Source organism: Hermetia illucens, chromosome 2 (assembly GCF_905115235.1).
Source record: "Hermetia illucens chromosome 2, iHerIll2.2.curated.20191125, whole genome shotgun sequence".
Classification (NCBI taxonomy): domain Eukaryota; kingdom Metazoa; phylum Arthropoda; class Insecta; order Diptera; family Stratiomyidae; genus Hermetia; species Hermetia illucens.
Genome location: NC_051850.1, coordinates 26,249,759 through 26,267,984, shown reverse-complemented (window position 1 = coordinate 26,267,984; position 18,226 = coordinate 26,249,759). Strand labels below are relative to the sequence as shown.

The 18,226-nt window shown below is 43.8% G+C and overlaps 1 protein-coding gene across 2 annotated transcripts in view; it reads right to left on the bottom strand.

The window, feature by feature from the left end:
* The window catches only part of LOC119650405 (titin-like), a 71,252-nt gene extending 55,877 nt beyond the window's left edge, over positions 1-15,375 (bottom strand). For both annotated transcript variants that reach the window (XM_038053190.1, XM_038053191.1), the window contains exons 1-3: positions 14,898-15,375; positions 14,754-14,838; positions 7,199-7,771 (exon numbers count right to left, since the gene is read on the bottom strand). In XM_038053190.1, coding sequence (XP_037909118.1) covers positions 7,199-7,771; positions 14,754-14,838; positions 14,898-15,143 — 904 coding nt within the window. In that variant the 5' untranslated portion in view covers positions 15,144-15,375. The remainder of the gene's footprint in view (positions 1-7,198; positions 7,772-14,753; positions 14,839-14,897) is intronic.
* Between the last annotated feature and the right edge of the window lie 2,851 nt (positions 15,376-18,226).

The following is an 18,226-nucleotide window of genomic DNA, read 5'->3' as shown; positions in this document are numbered from 1 at the left end:
ATGCCTACTCTTCATTGTAAAACTACTGGAAGAGGCAGTTTTGCCCTAGAAGGACGAAAACGGAGCACACAGTGGGGAAACTACTTGAGAGGCCCATCAAGCCAATATTAACTGACCCAATACGTGCTGCTCGAAACTACTCACTAAAACAATATTGGTCTAGATCTGGACGATCCACAATTCATGCGATTAAGGAAGTGGTCCAAGCAGTTTAATTGGCTGAGGCGCTTCAAAATTGTTTCCGTATTCCAAGCTATCTTTTGCCGATGTTGAGGCATTATTTAAAGGACTACACTCTGCTCTGCGAGACCCGGCACGGACAGCGCAAAATGAAGATCCCATCAGGGATCCGGACCTTTGGATTGCCTTATATAATAGTTTGCTATGACTCAAGATGCCTGATGAATCGCACCTGGTCGGATGCGCAAATGATATTGCAGCACTGTTTGCCGAACTCGTGGTTGAACAAGATCAACAGACATCACTTGTCCTCCGGACGATGAACTAGCTACTAGGCGATCCCAGTTTCAACTCTCCATGAATCGGTAAAAGGGGCTCTGTCGGGATCAACCTACTCGCGGTAACGATCCAACAGCTATGTTTCCCTAATGACTTAAGGGAAGGTGCGCAATTAACGCCAAAGATGAAGAGGGTCATTGAACTATCAACGTTAAGTAAATGCTTTCTCTAGCTTCCAAATGGTAATTTTAATGGCTTTGAGAATTTGTAACAACTTGATGTCCCGAACCTCAACACCATTATCTAGATGCTGCTAGGCAGCAGAACAAGGCAAAGATCTGATAGGCCAGGGACTTTTTTTACTGTCGGCCTTTCTGAAGCAGATGTTAAGAAGGCTTCGCAGTAAATGGCTGACGGCTCTACCGTGAGCTAGAATCCGTTACATGGTTCAAGTGTCAGCTCCTAAGGCCTATGTCATCTTCATCTGAAACATAAAGGAAGTGCATAATTTTTCTTTCAATGTGGTCAGGCGAGACATCGTCGGTTATGGTTGTTCCCTGATATTGCGGCTCTTATCGAAGAACGTAGATACAAGACGATACTATGCTCTCAAACTGCAGGCATGAAACCACCTCAAACCATCCTAATTCGGAATCCGTGGGAGACAGATTGTATAATGTACAAACTAGCGAAATTGAAAAAATTACATATGCTTTACTATGGGAAAGCCCGATGTTGAAACTGAAGTCAGATTCATTTGTGGATTGCGATCGTCGCAAAGAGGCTGACGAAAGCCATAAAGGTGGCTGAGCGACTATCAGGAAGATGCTTTTTGAAGAGGTCACTTGAAGCAACCTCGAAGTTGAAGTGGATCCCTGTCAAAGACCGTACTGAGCAACTGAATAACCTATGTTTACAGAGTAAGTGGACAGAAAGTTATGACGAAATGGCAAACCATTTGCATTCCAAGCAGCATGCAAAATCGCAGCTCAAGTTCGACCCCATATAAAGCCCTCAATCCAGAGTAATATCACAAGTGCCTTGTCCGATAGATGTCAATTTTTGGCCCAGATGACGTCATTTCTGGTCTAGTAGTAGGGGAAGTGGATGCCTTGGGTCTGCATATTCAGAATTTTTTGTCGCCTATGATTACCACACGTTTATATGCCAATTACCTGTCGTAATGTGTGTTCATTGCAGGCGGTGTGCTTATCAGAAAGGCAAATTTACAGAGAGAAAGCACTTCATTAGGTAACGGCAAAAATTGAGAGGTGCTATCCGAAAAGCAATATACCTTAGTCGCATTTATGGACACTGAAGGTGGCTTCAACTATTCCTCGTTGGCAGTGATTTTCTTCACAAGCATTGGTGGAAGAAGATCAACACTGTAATGGGACGGGAGTCTTTCAGAGCAGGAAGACTTGGGAGCTGCCCACAGGGAGGAATTCCTTCTCCTATGCTATAAACTCTAATAATGGACATTTTGCTTTTGTTTCTGGACGACACATATTCTTTGTGTATTTTTCGACGACCTAGACGTAATAATTAAACCTGACTCCATTCATTTGGCGGCGAAATGGAAAGTGTCGATATCATCGGTGCCTGGAAAGGTGTACTTATCAGGAAATCTTTGGCCAAACATCAGGTGGCTGTGAGGTCTATCAAGCGTGCGGTCGCTATATTTGCCTTTGTGAAGGCATACTCTATCATAATTACCAAAAGAGAAGCATGATTGACAATGACTAAGCGGTGTTTTCGGTTAACCTGATTATGGAGCTGGCCCGACCATTCAAAAAATTGTCGGATATATTCAAGGCGGGAGTATGTATATGCCATTTTATTGGCCATACTTCTGGCTATGCAAAAATGGCGGAGTTGCACCAGCCAAGTAGCCTTTCAAGTATGAAATAGCAACACTAATATTAAGCCAGTTGATGTGGAGCTGCCATCTATTGCACCTGTTACTTGGACGACTGGACAAAATATTCCCAATATAGGTTACTGGGCCCTTGAACACCGCTGCCAATGAGGAATCTTACAGACCGACTTGCCAAGGGTAGGGGATGGAAAAATTTGATTCCCAGTCGGCAAGCGAAGACTTTTGTGAAAGAACCTGAAGATTCTAGAGCGGCATTATGAAGTAAGAACGGGGATATGAAAAGTTGGTTATGATTTTTAATGGAATAGTGGTCCTTGAACGACAGTATTGATGGCCTCCCGACGATTTTAGGGGATAGTACAAATCACCTGATAAAATTATTAGGAACTGCTACTTCCTCTCTCCCTCTCCCTTCTCTCCTTTTGCTGAGCAGGCGGAAAATGTTCTAAAGTGTGCACTGGAGAATATTGATATGGTCAGGTTTAGGTTCTTTAGTACCCTCGAAGAGGCATTATAGGTTTTGGTTAGCTCAACAAGCATGATGTAGATTGATGACATAAATTAACATAAGTAAGGAAATGAATACTTTATTGACCGCGAAACGTACATAGTGAAAAAAAAAATTGCCAGGCCAGGGAAGTATAAGCTGCCGCAAATAGTGTTAAATCAAGAACCGTGTACCATGACTCCTGGGAATCAGAGATTTTTTCCAGCTATTACCGAAGGCAAGGACTCATCTTGAGTGTGTTCCCTGCTGTCGCAAAAATAAATAGGTAAAATAATCCTGCAACGCATCTAAAAAAGGCTGACAGGCCAGGAGTATGCCGGTTTTTGCTCTGAATTCTGCTTCATTGCATGATGTTTGCCGATGATGGTCCTCATCGATATTGAGAAAGATTTCGACAGCGACATGAGTGAATCTTGAGTACTTTGCGTAGGGGAGGGGGGGGGGGCAAAAATGTCATGTGCTGCACGGAGGTAAAGCCTTAGTTTAAAGCGCAATTCGCCAGAATCGTATTCTGTCATTGATTTTATTTTTTTCTCGTTATCGGCAACATGGAGGACTTTAAGCTCTGGAAACTTTCCTGACGGTACCTAATTGTGCCAGCTAAAGTTCTCTTACTATTCTGCTACTGTCGTTCGAAGGCTCCAAGCCCTCGTTAACATGTATCTGTTAGTGTTCTACTCCATCACAATCTCTAATGAAGAACTCCGACCGTGCACTGGTAGGATACCCGTGAACATGTTGTTCAGAAATTGAAAGTGGCATAGGATAGGTCACACTTTAAAAAAGAGCGATGAATTCATTACGGGGTGGGTCCTTCTAGAGAGGGTCGATAAATGACGAAGGAAGTACGAACAGGTAATGATGGTGCATAGGCGTGCTCGACGCACTATTTTCCATTTAGGAATGAATGGTAATTAGGAATTACCGACTGTTTATAGTAGCGTGATATCTATCACTCTTTCCTTCTTCAATTGAAGCTATCTCCAGTTAAAGAATGGTTTTCCTGAAACTCCCAGACAACAATAAAGTCGAACCTGTTCAAACTTGCTACATTAAGACAGCATGATCGTGCAAAATGAACCTAATGTTGAATGTCGCATTCTGAATTCATAAAAATGAGGGTTATAAGCTGTTTCAGCAGGTGGTGCGGCTACAGAAAAGGTAGAGCAAATGATGGGACGCATAACAAAAGCATGCGACGCTGCTATGCCGAGCCGACGAGTTCTCGCAAAAAGGCGCTCAAACTATTGGTGGAATGAAGAGATCGCGATGTTACGGGATGCATGTTTTCGTGCTAGAAGGGTCTGCCAACGATCTAGAGCAAGACCAGACTTCGACGAGAAACGGCCAGCATATGTGAACCTTCGAGGTAGGCTTAAGCTGGCTATACGGACCAGCAAGCGAGAATGCTTCAAGGAACTTTGCATAGAGGCAGACCAAAGCCCCTGGGGAACAGCGTACAGGATAGCTATGAAGAAAATGAGAGGGCGAACACCACAATTGACCTGCCCGCATCTTCTGCTCGATATCGTGACGGTGCTCTTCCCCCCGAATAAAGGGGAGCGCAAACAACACAAGCGAGCACTGGACGTCTACACCATACCTGCGGTAACTGAGGAGGAATTTACGCAAATTTTCCGGAGAATTGGTGATAACAAAGCACCCGGTTTGGATGCTGTTCCCAATAGAGCCCTTAAACTCGCTGTTAAGACCAGACCCGACTGGTTTATCAGCGTGTTTGAAACATGTATGATAGAAGGAGTTTTCCCCGACCGGTGGAAGAGGCAAAAACTAGTTTTGCTCCCGAAGCCGAATAAACACCCACCATACCGACCGATTTGCCTTATCGACACGGCAGGAAAGATGCTCGAAAGGGTCATCTACAACAGACTGCTCCCTATCATCGAATATAAGGATGGACTATCGGAGCGACAATTTGGATTTCGTCAAGCCCACTCAACGATCGACGCCGTAGACGTTGTTTTGAAGCTGGCTCGAGACGCGATGTCGTCTAAAAAATGCCATGCCGTAGTGACGTTGGACATCAAAAATGCGTTCAATTCCGCAAGCTGGGAGTGGATAAAAAGTTCACAGGCAAAAACGGGTGTCGTTAGTTACTTGACTAAGCTCCTCAACAGTTACCTTTCGGAGAGGACACTGTGGTACGACACGGATGAGGGATCCAAACAGTACACCATCATCGCAGGAGTACCACAGGGCTCAGTGTTGGGTCCTTTCCTGTGGAACGTCATGTACAATGGGGTCCTTGTCCTTCCCGTGCCAAAGGAGACCACGATAATCGGTTTCGCAGATGATCTAGCTGTGGTTGTCGTCGTGAAAGAACCTGAAGACGTTGAAATGTACGCTAACGAAACCATTAGCGCCATAAAAGCGTGACTGGAGATGGTTCAGCTTGACCTTGCGGAACAAAAGACGGAGGCGGTCTTGATTACCAATCGTAGGAAGAGGAATACGGTTAATATTCGCGTTGGTGGTCACGTCATCACTTCGAAGCCGGTTATCAAATACCTAGGGGTGATGATTGACGCTAAAATCAATTTCAAGGGACATCTGGACTATGCCTGTGAGAAAGCGGCAAATACCAGCGTATCATTAACGCGGATGATGCCTAACATTGGAGGTCCAAGGTACAGTCGCAGATTACTTGTGGCCGGAGTGGTTCGCTCCACACTATTATACGCGGCACCAGTCTGGGAGGAAGCATTAGCGTGTGAGAGTAATCGTAGGAGAGGGAATGTGACTTACCGCTTAGTGGCGCTAAGGGTGTGCAGCGCCTTCAGAACAATATCAGGCGAGGCAGCGTGTGTTATTGCGGGAATGATCCCGATAGACATTCTGGCAAGTAAGACACGCTGCCTGTACGAGACAAGGAAAATGAATCCTCTTGAAAAGGATGCAGAATGCCGAAGGGCGGCAAGGCAAGAGTCGCTGGAGAAGTGGCAGAAACGGTGGGATGACTCGCAGAGAGGTTGCTGGACCCACACTTTGATTCCCCGTATTGAGGAGTGGATCCAGCGACGACACGGTGAGATTGACTACCATCTGACGCAATTCCTGTAAGGACATGGCGGTTACAGGAAGTACCTGCACCAATTCAGGCTGGATGATTCTCCCTTGTGTCCTGAATGTGGTTGCACACCTGAGGACCCGGAGCATGTTATGTTCCACTGTCCACGATTTCTCTCAGAAAGGCGGGAGAAAGTGGGGGTGGTTTTAGTGGGTGAGAATCCCAGGTATTCAAAAAACTAGACTCATCCAATCTTGAAGCTTTTTTGAGCGAAAAGAGTGTAAGACAAGCGTTGTTTTTTTGGAGTGCATTTTGGTGTTTTCATCTTGCGGGGTGGCTTTTCGTTAGTTTTTGAATAGCGATATAGCTGTCATTGCGGTTGACCAAATTTTGGTAGAAGAATTTTCAAGGATTACATTTTGTAAAAGCATGAGAAAAAAAGCGTTAACTTCGGGGTGGTTCCCTACCAAGGGTATAATAAGTATAGACAAAACTAATGAAGCTTAGCAAACATGAAACTGTATATGCAGCTGTCATCTTATTGAATTCCCTCTTAAGTAGTGAGGGATGCTACCTCTTATTATGTCTCCCATTTAAATTGACTAACATAAAACTTCAATAAAAGAAATTTATTATTACCTTCATCCTGATCGTGTGGTTCCAAAATCGCAGCTGCCTGTAGTCCTTCCTCTTCTTGACGTATTTCTTCGTTGAGGTTGTTCAAAATTTTGGAATATTGTCTTTCTAAATAGTTAATGTGATCTTCTAGTTCTTTATTGTCCATTATTCTTCTTCTCGCCAACTCTTTATCTATATTTGCATTTTATTAAAATTGCGAAAGCCCAATGGCAATCAACTGCGTTTGTTCAGTGATTGCCTTGATTTTAAGACTTCACAAAATTTCTTTAAGGCCATTTGTATAAAAGAAGATTGATCTAGGTTAGCCGCATTAAGGCTCAACTAGACTGTAAAATCTGTGAAAATTGTCTGATCGATACATGGTGTCCTTAAACCAGCTTGGTCATAGATTATGCCATATTGATTATGAAGGAGATGTGCGGTGTACTACACACTTCTCCACAGTGGTATCACCTATTCACTTGTCAATTGTGATTTTCATCCACCATTGGTAAGAATATGCTTCAGTTTCATTAATTTACAAAAAATGCTATGAAGTGATAAGCCTACGGCTACGGGACAAACACAAAGACACACTACGCGCATCTGCTGCTTACTTGTACTTTATGCGAATCGAGAAGCAGGCTCTCATCCCACATATCAAATGCCTCCAGAATTCTATTAACATGGCAAAAAAATTGCTTACCTCGTTGTAATTGCTTTTCAAGGATTGCTTTCTTTTGCCTTGCCAATCCAGGCCTTTGAGGTCCTTTCGGTTTAGCTTGTCGAGATGCGGAAACCTTAAGTTGCGGTGGTGGCATCAACCGTCCACGGGAAACTCTCCTCACAGGCGCTGGTCTTTGAACAACACTGGGTCTGGCCACTGGGGGTGGGCGACGAACGCTAGGCACTGGACAAGCAGGAGGTGGACGAACCCCTGCGGGAGGTCTAGCGACTGTACCTTGCCGGGATAACCCAGATGCAAGAGGGACCTTACTTATTGAGCGTGGTCTTGCAATTTGAGGTGTCCTTCGATGCTCAATAGCGTCGGCAGGGGGTTGTGGAATTCTGCTGGGCACAGCCGCTCTCGATAGACCAGGTGGCAAAGGAATCTTACTCGCAGATGGTGGTCTATCAAGTCTTATACAGTAATCAGGTGGTAAAGCGAGTTTACTGCCAGATTGCGGTCTAGGAATCGCAGGTGGACGGGGAATCCGGCTCTGCATAGGTGGCCTTCGGGGGTAACTTGGTCCGGCTTCTGACGGGGGCAAACTGGCTTCTGAAAGAATATAATTGTAGACAAAATTATTGATTAATGACGTATGATTTCCGAATTGTATCATTTATAAAGGCTTAAAAATAGAGTATATAAATTGTTAGGAGGTAGTCGCTTACCAACAGTACTGAACCTGATGTAAAAGTAATCATAATAATATCAGAAATTAATTTATCAATAATTAACGTTGAGAATGCATCACCAGATGGCACAAAAGTCTTACTTGCCGGGCGTGGCGAGTGAAGTATACTTGGATCCGAAATAGGTGATTCATATACAGCAATCCCTATGGGTCGCCTCCGAAGCCAACCGGCCCCGGTTTCTGGCGATGAAGAATTTATACTTTGCTCAGCTGCTGGAGATGTAGTGACAGGAAGAGGTGTCTTAGGACTTTTTGGAGAAGTAACAGCTTCTGATAAAATCAGTTATGTCAATAAATATGATTACAGAGCAACTTGTGAATGATATCTACTTGCGGAAGATGGCCTTTTAAACCAACTTGGTCCCACTGGTGACGGAGTAGGAAGATTTGGTACGATAGGAGCCCTATTTGCCCAGCGTTGCATTCGGGGCTTACGCCCTTCGACTGGTGGGGGCACTTTATCAACGCAAGGCGTCCGAGGGCTTTCTAGAGAGGTGACAGCTTCTGACAAATAAAAAATATAAATACTGATTAATGATTATTAATCAAAATGGCAAGGAACCTACTTGCGGAAGATGGTCTCTGAAGCCAACTCGGTCCTGCCTTTGGTGAAACAGGGACCTCCTTTCCCCAATATGGTCTTGGAAGTCTGCCGGGTTCCACCGTTCGAGGCGTAGTTGCGCTGAAAGTTTTTTGAGGACTTTCGGAAGCAGGAGCAATTTCTGGCAAAATTAGAAGGGTAAGTGAACAAAATAACTACTAGATATTTAGGAGAAATATCTACCTGCAAAGAGTGGTGGCTTCTGAAGGCAACTTGGGCCGACTTTGGGCGATGAAAAACTAGGTTCCGGTATGAAAGCTGAGGCAGATGTTCTTCCCAAACTTTGCTCGGAAAATCTACTTTGATCTGGCTCTGGAGTCGCAATATCAGCAATCAGTTCTGGCACAGGTAGATACATATATAAGCAGAAATTATGACCAACAATAGTCGGTGAAAATTATACTTCCAGAAGATGGTCTTTGAAGCCAATTTGGTCCATCCTGTGGAGATAAAATAGGTGCCTGACGTCTCCATCGTCGTCTTGGAACAGGCCTTTGAATCCAACTTGGTCCAGCCCTTGGCGATGAAGGAACAAAATCAAGGGGAGGGCTACCTTTAGACCGTTGCTTTGGAGTTTCTTCCTCCGGTCCGGTTAATGTCTCGAAAGATGAATCAAGCGTCAAAGGGCCATTTGGCGGACTTATGATTTCTTGGAATATAAATATTGATTAATGTCTGGTTATCGAGGTACAGAGGTGATTGTACTTCCTGTGGGCGATATCCCAAAACCACTGGGCTCTGTTATTTGCAATGGAGACTCGGTGTCAGGCAAGGTCCTACTTGCGGAAAGTGGTCTTTGAACCCAACTTGGTCTGGCTTTTGATGATGAAGGGGGCACGGCTGGTGAGAAATCTCTAGTAATTTCAGGAGTTTGAACACTTCCTGGGGGAGTTGCATCCTCTGTCGAAATTTATTATACATTGAATACTGATTCTACCATAAGATTCGATAAGAATCTTACTTGCAGAAGGTGGTGTGTGAATTAATGTAGCATTTCTGTCTTCTGACGATGGTCTTGAAGGGCAGGGAACCTTACTTGTTGATGGTGGCCTTTGACATTCAGTCGGCCTTATTTTTGGAAATTGAGTTGCAGGACTGATAGGTCGTGGAATTTTGCTTGCTGATAGTGGTCTTGTAAGTTGACCAGGCCGGGGGATTTTGCTTGCAGATGGCGGTCGTTGTAGTCCGTTAGGACTAACTTTTAGAGAATGTTGAGCAAGTTTGCATGCTAATGGTGGAACTAGGAGCCCAATAGGCCGAGCGATCTTACTTGCAGATGGTGATTTTCCGGGTTCCACTGGATCATCCATGGATGATAAAAATTCAGCACTAAATAAAGAAGAATGGAAGGTGCCTTACCTTCCAGTAGTAAGTCTAAAGCAGGCGTTGATTTTGAAGGACCAGGCAGAGAAGGGGCAGATTCTTTTTGGCCCGAAGGTCTTTTCGGTGGTCTATTTTGTCTGATCGTTAATTGTGATACGACTGTAGATGGAAATATTCGAGTCCTCTCAGGAGGGATTTCAGGATCTGATGATAGTAAATATACGAGTACACTTTAATGTTGTTTTGAACTATTATTTCGTTAATAAGAATGCTATCAAGTTCTACCGATTCAGCAGAAACAAATTGCGTCTGCATTGAGAAAATGGACCCGGTGGAAAAAAGGGTATATATAAAGTTTTATCGAAAATTCTCCCTAATGAATGCCCGAAGGACCTCCTTCTAATCAAGACGGACGACAGATAGCAACAGGTGTTCTTCATGGTTCCGTATTAGGGCCCTTGCTGTGGATCGCCACGTGCGATGAAATGTTTGGATTTGGCATGCCAAAAAAGATAACGTTCGATTGGTTTCGTAGATAATCTGGCAGTGGGCGTAGTTGCCAAAAATTTCGAAGACATGAGCTATGTGTATGACGGTGAAACAATTCATGCCATCAAATCATCATTAAATCCCTATTACCAGTTACAGGAAAGACAATACTGTGAACACCCGGTTTGGTGACCACGAGATTGTCTCAAAATCGATCATTAAAAACCTGGGAGTAGTGATCAATGTTAGGCCAAGCGTCAAGGAGCACTTGGAGAAGGCACATATGAGGTAGCAAACGCACATATGAGGTAGCAAAGGCAAGCTTATCTCTACCGAGGAGGATGCCGAGTATCTGGTGGCCAAAATATGGTTGCAGCTCGCTTATTTCAGAGGTGGTAAAATCGACTTGATCATACGCGGCTCCTGTCTGGGACGGGGCATTGAGCAATGTCGTGAACCAAAGGAGAATTAATTCACCTACTGGCTGACCGTAAAGAGGGTGAGCAGTGCGCATGGGACGGCATCAGGTGAGGCAGATGTTTTAACGAAAGAGGAGCACTACCTACCAGAGAAGGAGGGTGACTTCCAAAGAATCATTAAAAAGGACGCCAGAAACGGTGGAAATAAAAAGCATAATCTACGCTTAAAACTATATTAGGAGGCAGACCCCAATGGAACAAGCTATACCGTGTTACAGCTCCATTAAACATTTTTGTGTTATGCATGCTATACGTTACTGTCCAGCAGGTGATGCCAGTAGAGGCAAAAGAATCCATCAATTCAGTAAAAAGTTTAAAAAGATTACACATATTGGGAAAGATGCCGCTTAGTTTTAGGTAAGAGTGATTAAGAAAGCCGAGCCAAGCAGGGTAGTCACAAAAGTTCGAAGTTTTTTTTTTAAAAAGGAAATCGGATGAAATTACATGGAACAAGCCAATCATAGTAACGTGAAGGAGGGCAGATCATGGAGTAATGATGCTCCAAACGAGGAAGTTGAGTCAGAAGAGGAAGGATTGCTGATATTGGGGCGATATCTATTAAAGTGGTACTTATCATCGAAAGCAACGATCTCTTGGTCTGATCAGATTAGAGGAGGATTAAACAAAGTAGCATCTAGTAAGGCAAGTAAGACATTTGCTATTGTTTTTTTTTCAACTCATTTATAGAGCACCAGCTAAAACAGAGCGTCTAAGTTGAACTTTGGGACAACACGGTCTCTTGGGGAAGCAACAGAGGGCAAAAGCCTATAGTTAGTGATCTGAAGAAATGAAAAGTCGTTGATCAAAATTGCAGTGAACCTGGATTGAATCCTTGCGGTGGACTTAAGGAGGGAGGAAAGGAATTGGATTAGCAGTTTATGAATGAAATACTGCAGGCACGGTTAGGAGGTTAAGAGGCGAGCCATATAATGAGTGGTAGGGCGATGTAAATTGAGGCCAGTTTAAAGTAGATAGGTAGGTAAGCATAAGTGGCGACTACGTTTTTATGAATCAAACTCTGAAGACCGCTACTGCTGTGAGAAGAGCAAGGGGAGCAGAATTTAGCTGGATCAGATCTTTGGAGTGAGCGGGTAGCATTTACAAAGGCCAGCAGGTCATACAACCTCCAACTAGAGATGTCTAGAAGAGTTTACCTAGAGTCCGCAGCCCTACATAAGATAGAGTTGAGAGTACCCTCCCTGAAGTCCCTGGAGGTTGGCTGTTTGACTGTTAGATTTCTGCCCCCACTAAGGTGGGTACCGTGTAGTTTCTAGTGAACATACTCTAGGAACCCTGCCTCAGGTAACTTCTGTCCGACCAAAATATGGATCTTTGTCCACTCTAGCATGTGAAGGATCCAACTGATTAACCGTGGATCGATTATATGCGGTTTTTTCGCGTTACAAATCGCCGCGAACGAGACATAACTGAAGGCGCCTTGGACGTCCATGAATGCGCGGCGTATTCTTTAACGAACATCGCCTTCGCATTTTGGCGTTAGCTCATGGAGTGCTGTCTCCATGGATTTGACTTTCTGGTAGACCTATTGCCTACAGTGAAATGGCCACCTAGGGATACATGTATTCCTTATAAACCGATGCTTTTAGCAGAAAGGAAGTTAGACCGCTGCCACTTTGGTTTGCCCTCAGCCGCAGATGCCCCAGACGATCTTTCCCCTTTAGCACAACTTGTATGTTTTGTCCGGAGGCGGTTCGTCCTGGAGCGATTTACCCGAAGGCGATTTTCCCCGAAGGCCTTTTGCCCAGAGACATTGTTTTCCTGTTTGCGGCCCGAAGACAGATGCTTACCCGTAGATAAGACTTTAGTCTCAGGTGGAGCCGATTGAAGCCCGGAGTCAGGAGTGCTGACAGAAAGGGACTGCTTCGGCTTGTCTGCTAAGAACTCTATTGGGTTGGTTCCCACTAGAATAAGTGGAGAATCTGAGTCTAGACTCAGGTTCTCCATTGAAGAGCTCAGGGTTGGATTGTCATGATAGAAGTGCTGTTGTTTTCTTTTGTGCTATAGGTTTTCGATTTCTTCATAGCTGACTTGCGTGGCTTTTGTTTTACTGGGGAAAATAATTCAATCTGGGCACAGCCCTTTTTTGCTGGGAGAAAGCTAGTTGAAACTGGAGATCGCCTGATACCCCGAGTTCACCGTTCACGAATAGCCTTTGCATGTTTAATTATATGATGCGAGAGGCTCGTCATATATGCAAGGTAATGTTCACATGGAGGTACAGGTCTACTGCATCTTTTATAATTCTCGAACTTGTTTTTCCTGTACACATTCTATGACTGATAAAGGGAACCTTCATAATGGGGGGGGGGGAGGCTGAGGTTTCCCCTGGGTCTGGAGTTTTCTCGGGGTTCGGAATATCAATTTCAATTAAAAAAGGGCTAGGGAATGCGGCATTTTCACCTTAGGTTCGGATAATTTTCACTCCGGGACCAATTTTAGTGCATCATTTTTACCCCGAACCTGGGTTTTCTCTCTACGGCACTGATGGCGGGTCGACAAACTAGTTAAGTTCGAAAGTCTTCAGTTTTCCAAGAAAAAATCAAATGTAAAATGAATGACTGGGATTCTACAAAAACCAGTCTAATTCGTAGTCCCCCTCAGCTCAGCCCTCAAAGAGCTACTCCAGGAGTTTCGACCTAAAGTCGGGGAGGTCTCGGCATATGTGTGATGTAGTTCATCCTGAACTACGGTACTGGGTATGAGCTGATGCTCTCAGTGAAGTGGTGCATCGTAGGCACTACCAGACGTATGCCTATCGTACTGGGATCGCCTGTAATAGACATTGCGGGAGTAATTCTCGACGTCCCCTTGCTAAGGAACGCGAAACCATCTATAACGGAGAAGATTTAAGGGCGGTGGCTGCCTAATGAAGCAAGGTGACATACTCGTATATTGATTGAGTGGCGATTTTATTGGGAAAACGAGCCAAGACGCAGATGGAAAGGAGGACTCATCGGAAATTTATGTTCGTGGCTGAACTTCCTTCCTTATCCAGCTTCTAAGCGGATATGGATACTTTCAGTCTTACTAACAGAAAATCGGGGGATGGAAGATAGGGTAGTGGACGATTAGGGAATAACATTTTCAGAAAGATGCACGTTGCGCATCTAAAAGGAGAACTCTTAGTTCTCTGATGTTAGGGAGGTCTTCAGGTGGTAGTTAGTTTACCATTGTAGGAGTCTAACAGTCCGTGTAAAAATGCCTTTACCCATCCCACCCAGAAAACCCTCCTTCTTTCCTTGGGCAACTATAACTACGAAATCCCGGCGTTTGGATAATTCCCATGGTAACATCAGGGCTTTGCTCTTGCTGCCCAACTTCTTCCAAACTCTCAGCGACATCGTTATATTCACCGACCGACTAGAAATTCTGGACGATTCTTGCCAATATAGAGATTTCTAGGGAAGATTGCACTGACAATGACTGGTATTTTTCATGGTTTACAACCGTCCCTTGTCTATATACACGATTTTTTATTAATAGATCTTCCTACTCCGCATTCTGGCATCTTGATCAGCTATTTTTTCAACGAATTCATTGACTTTTTGTTCAGAGTGGACGCAATATTATATAGATTATTCGCCAGGGAAGAAAGGTACGATTCGCTGAAGGATAGATTTTTTCATACTTTACTTTCCAAATACTAACTAACCCCGCATCCTTGCAATCGACATAAGCATGGTATGTTTCATAGCGAGATAAGCTGACTTAAAGCAAAAAGCAAAAGTGAGGTGTATACCTAGAGATACTTGCTTGAAGTTGATACCTTTGGGAACTGTAACAGTTTTGATATAATTTATAAAATTATAGCAAAAATTAATATCCTTTTTGTTCTTTAATCTCAATGTTAAATCAAATAAAATTAATTATTTAAATTCAGTGGAAAAAGATAATATGTTTGTAATAGGTAATAATAAAATGGTACTCTACCTGCTCTCGCCCGTCGTAAAGACTCTGACAGCTGGCCAGCCCCTATATCCCCCACTTGTTCTCCGTGCGCAGGACGACTAAGAGCCTGTAAAGTAAACAATTAATGTCCCATCTTTTTGGAAGGTAAAATGCAGAGCTAAGTACCGATACTATCATGCCCATAAGTGCAGCTCTCTCAGGTTCGGTCCGCTCCTCAGCCAATGAAGGTTTATGTGCCCGTGATGTTGACATAGGGCAGACATCCCCCTGGGCGGTTGCATCAGATGCACCACCACCAGCCAAATCCACCCATTGCTGGCGATCGAAATATTCAGGATGATCATAAGGTCCACTGAATAGATCTTCATCATCGACCTCTACCCATCTACCGTATCTGTATATTTTACCCATCTAAATATCTTGGTGTTTTTTCAGTTCGTTTTTTTAATTTTCTTTTTTTTTTGTGGGTGCACTTAATAAGCACCCAATATTATATTATGAATGAAGAATGTATGAACATAAAATTTTGCAGAAAAAATTTATATCACAAAACATGGAATAGAAGTCCTGTGACCTGATGTAATCCAAAAAGTTGAACAATTAAACACGAAAAATACTATCTAATTTACTCGGTCTGACTTAATTCGGGAAATAGAAAATAAACTTTGAAGTGTCATGGTCTGGCAGGTGCGACCAGGCTTGCTTCAGGTCTACTATTACCCAATAAATACCAATCTAAAAGGTGAATTCCTTAGGGTTTATTTTAATGGTTTGATCCTCATTAAGAAGTTATCTGTCAGTTACTCTAGATACTCTATTTCCTCTAAAGATCATTACTCATAGATTCTGCTGATCTATCTAGGATGAACCTAAATCCGATCCTACTTCCACTAACATCGTGTCAAAAAAGCTTCCAGGGTTGTAGCCTCATATACGTTTTTCAATCGTTTTCGTCATCTATATCTATGAGTTGGGTCTCATACATCTTTTTCGTATTTGATGTTAAATATAGATGGCTTAACCGCTTTAGCCTGTTTGACGGAAAGAGTTTGGATTTTTCGTTAATTTTTAATTGGCGTCCTTAAGTCCATCTGTTGAATGTGCTTTATACCTGAGTATTTTTTGAGAATTTACTTTCTAAAAGTGTACAATCTTTTCTATACTGAACTCTTCGTAGTTTAAAAAGAAGTAATTTGCGGATCTGAAGAGGTAAAACTATTTTTTGTTGAGTTTGCAGGGAGTCCTGAGTCCGCATCCACTTGATGATGGGCCGGAATACTTGAGAAGCATCTCTCTTGTGGCCCACGGGCCCCTCGTTTTGAATTAAACACTCAAGTTTTTAAAAAAGGTTGACTGGTAGACGCAAGTAATCAGGCGCTGCCTCACCTCTGCCCTGGGAGCAGCGTGACCGAAAGTGGCAGCAGGTGATAATACCTCCATTTTAATAAAATGACATACATGAGTGCGAATTATACTGAAGTGAAAACCGTCATATTTCAGACCAATATACAGGGAAACCTAAGAAAGGGGCATTTGCTCGAAAGGATCACCAAGGTACGAGAAGCCGACTGGAAGGAATGTGGTGAGAAAATATACTTTCTCTCTAATGAAGAGAAGAAGCTGGACGATCTTGACTTAACATTGTAATTTATTATAACAGACAAGTCTGACGTCAGGGGAAGAAGATGATATTTTGACAGTGAGGAAAAAGCTTAAAGTGTAAGAACTACCCAAATATACTCCTTCCCCCTCTACAGTTATCGCGAGGGCAATTTTCAAGCCCTGGACAGCTAAGTGGTTAGAGCACAACGCCGCGTACGCGGTTCAAATCTCACTGATGGCGGTGGAATTTGTATTGTGATTTGACGTCGGATACGAGTCGACTCAGCCGTGAATGATTACCTGAGTCAAATCAGGGAAATAATCTCGGGCGAGCGTAATGCTCACCCCTTTGCCCTCTTGCAGGTACTGTAATCCTTTAGTGCACGGTTACGGTCTTGAATGAAGTGTTCTAACACCCTTGAAGGCCCTGGTCCAACTGGATTGTTGCGCCAAAGATGATTATTATTTCCGAGTTGTCACAATTTCGGCAAATGCCGGATTTTACCTAATACTAGCACTAAGTGCCAAGCATTTAGGTTCGGACGAGCCTACCTACCTAAAAACTAAAGGGGAGCTGGTGGTGGTAGCCGACGGTATGTCAATGGGAGAATCCGTCGAGAACTCCCCGCACCACACATTGTCCCGTTAAAAGTCCTACTAGGGTTTTTATGTTCACTTCTTAAGGGACAACAAAAATGCCACTCTGGCAGCCTCGGGTTCCTTCACAAAGATTTTCGCCTGCCGGCAGAAATTCAAATTTCTCCATTCGGCTGCGTGAATCCTTGCCATTTTCCACTTCATAGTAGACTTGACAGTGGATGGTCAGACGTCAAAAGCTGGATCTGGCCTCTCCATTGTGGATTCAGAACCTTGGTGAGCCAGTCTGTCAGCTTCCTCATTACCAGCGATGGTTGAGTGCCCTGGCACCCACATCAGGAATGTTTCGTACAGTCGGCCAAGTTTCAGCAGTATCTGATGACAACTCCACACCAACTGGCTTGACATGTTGTCGTTGATAAATGTTGATAATGCCTCCCGACTGTCGGAGCAGATTCGAATGATGCGATCCCTCTATTTTTGCCGCAAACATTTTTCTGCTTCCAATGAAATGGCATATATCTCCGCCTGGAATATGATCGCCACTTTTCCGCGAGGTCGAGCCAATTCCATGATCGGATTTCCCGACGGCATCCCTGCGCCCGATCCATTTTCCATAACTGTAGTCCCAAAAGATGGTCATTTATCTATCATTCTTATCTTTCGGTGATTACGACGGAATATGTCTTTTCGAAGACGAATCTGGAAACCATATGATCGATGACGATTGCTAGACGCATGACCGTATGATTGGCCGCCTTTCCACGCGCCAAAAGTATCAAACCTATATGCGTCGTAAGCTGCTTTCCGTTTCACCTCCTCCTGAATTGGGGGTAAATTTAGAATAGCTTCGAGTGCCATGGTCGGCCCGGCTCATTGCTCCAGTAACAGAGCCTCTAAATCTGGGTCAGTAGCTTCCTGTTGCTAGTAAAGTTCAACCTCGGCCACCAGACGATGCATGCATACATCAAAATGGACTTTAGTATGGATGTATACATCCAATGAATCCGTTTTGGTGAAAGTCCCTGCGTCTTACCTATCGTAGTCCCACAGCAGCAGAGCAACCTACAGGACTCTTGGTATTGTTCCTGAATATGGTGCTTCCACGTTAACTTGGAGTCGAGATGTACTCCTAAATATTTGACTATTTGTACCAGTTGGATTTCCGTCCCTGCTAAGGTGGGAAGCGTGCAGCTGCCCCAACTGACGTTCTTAGTGAACATATCTAGTCGAGTCTCCCTAGTATGCAGTATTGCATTCCGACTATCACATATTGTGCCCGCAAACTAGCAGAT